This window comes from Cebus imitator, unplaced genomic scaffold, assembly GCF_001604975.1.
Source record: "Cebus imitator isolate Cc_AM_T3 unplaced genomic scaffold, Cebus_imitator-1.0 Scaffold145, whole genome shotgun sequence".
NCBI classification, from domain to species: Eukaryota; Metazoa; Chordata; class Mammalia; order Primates; family Cebidae; genus Cebus; species Cebus imitator.
In genome coordinates this window covers 1,075,957-1,084,490 of record NW_016107460.1, presented here as the reverse complement: position 1 = coordinate 1,084,490, position 8,534 = coordinate 1,075,957, and the positions used below count along the sequence as shown (strand labels likewise).

The 8,534-nt window shown below is 40.2% G+C and overlaps 1 protein-coding gene and 1 pseudogene across 1 annotated transcript in view; both read right to left on the bottom strand.

Moving 5' to 3' along the window:
• Nucleotides 1–2,060: 2,060 nt before the first annotated feature.
• Nucleotides 2,061–6,880, bottom strand: LOC108313886 (annotated as a pseudogene).
• A 230-nt stretch (nt 6,881–7,110) lies between these two features.
• The window catches only part of MRPS31 (mitochondrial ribosomal protein S31), a 39,566-nt gene continuing 38,142 nt past the window's right edge, over nt 7,111–8,534 (bottom strand). The window contains exon 7 of the mRNA XM_017542479.2: nt 7,111–7,413. Within this exon, the coding sequence (XP_017397968.1) occupies nt 7,184–7,413 (230 nt within the window). The 3' untranslated portion in view covers nt 7,111–7,183. The remainder of the gene's footprint in view (nt 7,414–8,534) is intronic.

Genomic DNA, 8,534 nt, shown 5'->3' with positions numbered 1-8,534 from the left:
CTTTTATGAACTAAGCTGATTTGGGTGAATGCCGCTTATTTCTACTTGCAGGCAGATGGCCGTCTTAATTCTCTACCCTAGAATTAAACAGGTCTCCCAGCCACTCATAGACAGGTCTACTGCAGGGAAGGAAAAATTATCAACTGACATATAATGTGATTAAATGCTTGCCTTTTATACCTGCTATGGATTGAATGTATCTCCTCCAAAACATAGGTGCTGCTAATGTGATGGATGGTATTAAGAGGTGGGGCCTTTAAGAAGTGATCAGGCCACAAGCGCTCCTGTCTTGTGAATGGGATTAGGTACCTTTACAAAAGGGCTTGACAATGGGAGTTTGTCCCTTTTTGTCCTGCCTTCTGTTATGTGAGGACACGGCAAGGATGCAACAGTCAAGGCGCCATCTTGGAAGCAGAGAGACCAGACCCTCTGCCAGTGCCTTCATCTTGGACTTCCTGACTTCCAGACCTGTGAGGAAACAAATTCCTGTTTTTTTAATACATTACCCAGTCTGTGGTATTCTGTTATAGCAGCTCAAAACAGACTAACGTAATTCCCTCAACCCACCTCTCTGCCTTGGTACCCACCACATTGTGTAGTAATGGCCTGACTTGGCCTGTCTCTTTCCTTTGAGCATGTTGCCCTCATCCATTCTTCTACTCACTCAACTGGTTTTACTGAGTGCCTATTTTGGGCCTAGCAATAGCTACAATAGTGCCTATTTTGTAATGTAAGGTACCCTTACAAAAAAGCCCTTTTGTAAAGGTACCTTACATTCAGGACCTCACAGAAGTGAAGGAAACTGATACAACCCCATCCTTAAAGAGATCAGCACAGAAAATATTGTAAAGGAGACAGGGTGTGGTATTAGACAATAACAAGGACGGAGTGACTTAACAAAGCAGGACAGGGCTTTCTTGGGAAGTCACATTTATGATGACACCTCAAGGTCAAGGAGTACTTCAGTATACTATACTCTGGTGTCTCATAGAGGCATAGCACGTAGCAGAGCTCAGTAAATGCTTAACAAGTTAATGAGTAAGAGATACATGTGAAAACACTTTATATGCAAAGTACCACACAGATGTTAGCCATTATCACTGAGTTAATATGGAGAGATTTACTTTTATTCAGTTTTCTGGAACACCCAAAAAGATATTACAGCACACGACAGAGAAAACTCATTAAGGACATCTACTGATTTGGACATACCCAGAGTCCTGCCTTCCTAGGATAGAGTTTGAAACTGTTAGGTGTAGGACTGAATACAGAGAAATGAGAGAACCAGTCATCCCATTTCAATGTTTGACCAATTCCATCTTCCTCCATGCAAAACCAACAGTTCACAAAATTGATTTTTAAAATAGTGATAAAATGACTTTAAATATATTAGAAAATGAGAGAAATAAATAATAAAGATTAAGTATTCTATTTCACTGATGGAAGGTAATGTTGACTATATTTGAAAATAGCTGCCACTCCCAAATTGATACTGAACAGTGACGAATATGGCTCACTCTGTGTCCGTTGTGGCACTGGAGTTCTGACAAGCATGTGGAAAGAGACGGATATTATTTTTGAAGCATGTAGTATGTATTACTACATTACCTCATTTAATTCTAACACTTACAAATCCTGTGAGATGAAAATTACACCCATCATTTACGAAGCAGGAAACAGGCTCAAAGATTGTTATGTTGGCATGTCAGGGATTTGAACTGAAGTTTCTGACTCCAAAGCAGAGAAGAGAACAGAAAAAAGCAGAGAAAAATACAGGAAGGCTACTGTCAAATTGTTTGTTTTTTGTTTTTTTGAGACAGGATCTCGCTCTGTCACCCAGGCTGGAGTGCAATGGCACAATCTTGGTTCACTGTAACCTCTGCCTCCCAGTTCAAGCGATAGTCCTGCCTCAGCCTCCCGAGTGGCTGGGACTACAGGCGCATGCCACCATGCTCAGCTAATTTTTGTATTTTTAGTAGAGATGGGGTTTCACCGTGTTGGCTAGGATGGTCTTGATTTCCTGACCTCGTGATCCGCCCGCCTCAGCCTCCCAATGTGCTGGGATTATAGGCGTGAGCTACCACATCCGGCCACAATTGTTTTTTTTTTTGCAACCTAAAAATATTTTCTTATCAAAACTATATTAATACTTTAACAAACTGTACAAAAAAGGTAATGAGACAAACATGTGTGCTTTATGGAACTGTATGTCAGTCAGCCAGTTTCCTGCAGAGGGAATTCCCAGCATGACCTCATTCATCTGTGAGGACACAGTAGTCCTTATTTAGACATACACATTCATCTATTGCTCCAGCATGGTCAGCCCTTGACTTCTTGATGGTTTCCTTCTGCTATGAATGCGCATGTCCAGTTGTCTGCTTCTTAGAGTAGACATTTGCCTTCTTCATTCACTAGCCATTGGAGGAGGACTGGGGCCACAAAGATGACCGATTCTACCCATTCTTTGGGGAAGGTTTCCTGGTGGCCCTCTACCATCATCCTACCTGGAATCAGGCGAGTTTCCATAGCTTCTTCTGTTTTCACATCTTGCTGAAAAACAAAACCAAAAACTAACCTATTCCCCAGAAGAAATCTGTTATCAAAGATAATCTCCATGGAGACTGACTCTGGCTGTCCAACACTTGTCCATTCGAGATGTAAACCATCTTGCCCCACTTGCCCCACTTCCCTGCCTTGGAGCGGTGTAGAATTGCTAACAATTCAGGAGCTGGCAAGCAAAGACACACTCAGAGCATTTCTCTTTGCTTCCTTGCCCTCTGAGTTGTTCAATAAATAGTGAAGAACGCAAAGCTAACTGCAGTATTTATTTCAGATCTGCTGTTGCTCTCTAATTTAAAAGCAAGACAAGAACATTAAATTTGTCAGTTTAAACTGGTGAAGGTAGACCTCTATCAGACACAAGTGCTTCTTGACTTACGATGGGTTTATTGGGAAGAGAAAATATCATAAGTCAAGTGCCTTTAATACCTAACCTACTGAACATCAGAGCTTAGCCGAGCCTACCTTAAACATACGCAGAACACTTACATTAGCATGCAGTTGGGCAAAATCATCTAACACAAATCCTGTTTTATTATAAAGTGTTGAATAGCTCATATAATTTATGGGAACAACATCCTGAACATGAAAAACGGAATAGTTGTATCGGGACTTGAAGTATGGTTTCTACTGAATGTGCATTGCCTTTGGAACCATCATAAAGTTGAAAAATGTTAAGTCGAAGCATAAGTCCCAGACTGTCTGTATATGAAACACTCCCTTGGGGGCACTATGCCAGATACCATGCCTAAGTGTTTTCTAACTTTCTGTACTACATTCAAAAGGAGCATTTTCATAAAGACGTTACTGGAATCATGGAGAATATTAGTCCTTCTTTCTTTTGCAGCTAACTGGGTTTTTGAAAGAAGGTCTAAACCACAAGCATATTCCAGCAACTGTTTGTTCTTCCAAGTATGAGCTACTTCCTCCCTCTGCCACCATCGCTCATATTCTAGTTTGAGAAAATATTAAGAAGCATAGTAAATCCGTCTGTTTTCAGAAACTGCTTAGTCCTTGCATTAATATATCTTATAAAGCAGGTTGGCTTCAGCACCTTAAGATTTGGCTACTTAGAATGAAATCTTCCCAATTTGTAGCCAATTTGCATATATGCATAAATCCCTGAATTTTAAAAACACCTTTAGGATTAAGAGAGTTTTGTTGTCTGTATTTACATAATTTAAAGCTAATTACTTAGGCAAGTTTTAGAGCAATTTTAACAACAGTAATGAGACAAGAGTCTTAAGATAATACATTCTTGCCAGGCGAGGTGGCTCATGCCTGCAATCTCAAGGGACTTTGGGAGGCCAAGACGGGGGTTATCACTTGAGGTCAGGAGTTTGAGACCAGCCTGGCCAACATGGTGAAACACTGTCTCTACTAAAAATAACAGAAATTAGCCGGGCATGGTGGTAAGTGCCTGTAATCCCAGCTACTTGGGAGGCTGAGGCAGGGGAATTGCTCAAACCTGGGAGCTGAAGGTTGCAGTGAGTTGAGACTGCAGACTGCACTCTAGCCTGGGTGACAGAGTGAGACTCCTTCTAAAAAGAAAAAAAGATAATACATTCTTTAGAACCAAGAATCTAAAGATAATACATTCTTTAGAACCACATGTGTAAATGGTCAAAGGATGCTTTTAACAACAAGGTCCCAACTGTGGAGGTATCACCATCTTTCAAAGCTACCTGCAAAAAAGGGACAATGTTATCACTGGCTAGTGAAAAATTAGAAAAATTTAAGGAATTCTCAGCAAATGTCTTATCTGTTAAAATACCAATGGTCATCCCTACGAGGGTAAATGCACCTGTCTTTTCTGAAAACAAAGCAAAACCAAAACAAAACTCTACAGAAAGATATTATAAAATCAAGGATTAAATTTCTGTTAATTAATAAGTGATCGAGGTTATAAGTAATACTACCTCCAGGATTTTTTTTTTTTTTGATGGAGTCTTGCTCTGTCACCCAGGCAGCTCAGTACAACCCCTGCCTTCTGGGTTCAAGCGATTCTCCTGCCTCAGCCTCCAGGGTAGCTGTGATTACAGCTGCCTGCCACTGTGCCCAGCTAATTTTTCTATTTTTAGTAGAGACGGGGTTTTGCGATGTTGGCCAGGCTGGTCTTGAACTCCTGGCCTCAACTTGGCTTCCCAAGGTGCTGGGATTACAGGCATAAGCCATCGTGCCCGGCCAGGATTTTAATTTTAATTATTTAATTAATTAATTAATTAATTGTTGGGAGTGCAACGGTGCAATCTCAGCTCACTGCAACCTCTACCTATCGGGCTCTCCTGCCTCAACCTCCCGAGTAGCTGGGACTACAGGTGCCTGCCCTCACGCCCAGATAATTTTTGTATTTTTAGTAGAGACGGGGTTTTACCATGTTGGCCAAGCTGGTCTCGAACTCCTGATCTCGCCTTGGCCTCTCAAAGTGCTGGAATTACAGGCATGAGCCATTGCGCCCAGCCAGGATTTTAATTTTAATTTAATTAATTAGTTATTTATTATTTTTTTAAGAGACAAGAGTCTTACTCTTCGCCCAGGCTGGAGTGCAGTGGTGCAATCCCAGCTCACTGCAACATCCGCCTCTCGGGTTCCAGCAATTCTCCTGCCTCAGCGTCCTGAGTAGCTGGGACTACAGGCACAGGCCACTACGCCCAGTTAGTTGTTTGTATTTTAGTAGAGATGGGGCTTCACCCGTCTCGAACTCCTGAGCTGAGGCAATCCACCTGCCTCAGCCTCCCAAGTGCTAGGATTACAGGTGTGAGCCACCAGGCCCAGCCTTCTTTCTTTCTTTCCTTTTCTTTCTTTCTTTTTTTTTTCTTTTCTCTTTTCTTTTCCTTTCTTTCTTTGCTTGTTTGCTTGCTTTCTTTTTCTTTCTTTCTTTCTTTCTTTCTTTCTTTCTTTCTTTCTTTCTTTCTTTCCTTTTCTTTCTCTCTCTCTCTCTCTTTCTTTCCTCTTCTCCCCTCTCCCCTCTCTCCTCTCCCCTCTCCCCTCTCCTCCCCTTCCCTTCCCTTCCTTCCTTTCTTCCTTTATTTTTTTATTTCTTTCTTTCTTGAGACAGAGTCTCGCTCTGTCACCCAGGCTGGAGTGCAATGGTAAGATCTCAGCTTACTGCAACCTCCACCTACGGGGTTCAAGTGATTCTCCTTCCTCAGCCTCCTAAGTAGCTGGGACTACAGGTGGCTGCCATCATGCCTGGCTAATTTTTGTGTTTTTAGTAGAGATGGCGTTTCACTATGTTGGCCAGGCTGGTCTCAAACTCCTGGCCTCAAGTGATCTGCCTGCTTTGGCCTCCCAAAGTGCTGCAATTACAGACGTGAGCCACCATGCCTGGCCTACCTCCAAATTTTAATTTCTCGGCAGGGATAATCTGACATTAAAAACAAGCTTATATTTTATTAATAAGGAGAAGATTTATTCACAACCAATTTCTGCTTCAAAACACTTCCAAGCATATAACAAATGCCATCCTTAAAAGCAGGATTTCCTATTTAATCATCTCAAATCAAATACGGATGGTCTTTTCATTCTAGATCACATGCCCTTTGTTTGCTTGTTTTTGTATAGGAATTATCTTGGAATCTGATAATTCTGAGACTCACCTGATGGCTAAGCACTGCGTATCTTCATTACATGCCCATTTCCATTCATTCCTTAAAATATTATGAAACACTGCTACACACAAAATATGTATATAATGTATATTAATAACATATATTGTAATATAATGATAATATATTCATCATATAATGAGTATACACAAAAGCATGATGAAATGACCACCTGTGATCCTGCCATCCAACTTGAGGAACAGAATGATAGTACTGTCAAGGTCCCTGTGTCCCTCCTCAATCACCATGTTATGTTGATCATTCCTGTGCATTTCTTTATAGTTTATCACATTTATAGCTAAGAAAGTATATTCAAAATTTGGCTTTTGAATTTTGTAAAATACTATTATATTGCATGCATTCTGCTGCAACTTGCTTTTTCACTCAGCATTGTTTCTGAAATTCATCTATGATGATGTGTATAGCTCTATTTTAATCATTTTTACTTCCATATAGTGTTCCATTGCATGGATAAACCACAATTTATTATCAGTTCTCTGGGTGTTGGGCACATTCTCCCCTGATTTGTACTGTTTTGTTCTGTACTTTGCTTCCCAGCCCTTAACTGCAAGGATTTTTTCGGGGGTATGCTTCCCAGGAACAGGATTAATTGTACACAAATTATGTAACTACATACATAAATATATAATACATACACACAATTATGTATATATTCATATACTTGTTTAATATGAATATGAAAAATGTTATATAATTACATGTTATAGAGAATGTATATATATTTTGGAGAACATATAGAGAATATATATAAAACAATATATATTCTCTATAATATATATTCTCTATAATATGTAATTATATGTAATAATTACATGTGAATACTGATTTTTCCCCATGCAAGAATATTTTTCAGTTGCCATATTTTTTAAAACAATGTAACACTTATACCAGCCAAATCAAATGTAATAATCTACGTAACATATACAAACTAGTAAAATTATTTTATTTAGTTGTAATATCCATCTCTAATTGTTTGAAATAAAATTTCCATGGTCTTAATTGAATTGTACGTTACTTTCTTTTAGAATGTCCTGTTTTTCATTAAAGTAATTTCTAAACCACTCTATGTGCTCAACCTTCTGTTTAACACTAAGATACGGGTTTTTGGAAAGGCCACAAGTCACCAGCTCCATGAAATGGCGAATTGGTCCTTGTTTTGGAAAGCCCTCCAGGTGTTTCTCCAGAAATATATGTTCATGAAATTCTGAACCATCATCATCAAAACCTAGGAAATGAGACAAAATACATTAAATTATAATTTAAATACAAAATCTACATCACAAAAATAATATTAATGAAGTAACATATTACATTTTAAGGCATATCCTTTAGAGTTAAACCTACGGGGTTTTTTTTTTGTTTTTTTTTTTTTTCTTTTTTTTGAGATGGAGTATTGCTCCGTCACCCAGGTTGGAATGCAATGGCATGATCTCAGCCCACTGCAACCTCTGCCTCCCGGGTTCATGCGATTCTCCTGCATCAGCTTCCCAAGTAGCTGGGACTACAGGCATGTGCCACCATGCTTGGCTAATTTTTGTATTTTTAGTAGAGGCCAGGCTGGTCTTAAACTCCTGACTTCAAGTGATCTGCCTGTCCCAGCCTTCCAAAGTTCTGGGATTACAGGCATGAGCCACCTTGCCTGGCCCAGAGTTAGACCGAGGTTTGCCCACCAATTTTTTCAGGAGGCTGAGGCAGGAGAATTCCCTGGACCTGGGAGGTGGAGATTGCAGGGAGCCAAGACTGCACCATTGCATTCCAGCCTAAGCGACAAGAGCAAAAAATTTCATTTACAATGCCTGGCATGCTATAAGTGTTAAAAATGTGGCAGCAAGGCCAAGCACGGCAGCTCAGCCTCTTGAGTAGCTGGGATTACAGGCGCTTGCCATCACACCCAGATAATTTTTGGATTTTAGCAGAGATGTGGTTTCACCATGTTGGTCAGGCTGGTCTCGAACTCCTGATTTCAGGTGATCCACCTGCCTCGGTCTCCCAAAGTGCTGGGATTACAGGCATAAGCCACCATGCCTGGCTGCTAATGAATATTTTCATAAATAATGGCAACCATCAAGAACATTCTACAAATTATATATTTAAATATATAAGTAAAACAAGATGCAATTGTGAAAAATGTTCAGGCGGCTCACAAAAAGCCAAGAGGCCAGGTGCTGTGGCCCACACCTATAATCCCAGCACTTTGGGAGGCTGAGGCAGGAGAATTGCTTAAGTCCAGTTAGACAAGACTGGGCAACACGGTGAAATTCCTGACTCTACCAAAAAAAAAAAAAATTATCCAGGTGTGGTAGCAAGTGCCTATAGTCTCAGCTACTTCAAAGGCTGAAGTGGGAG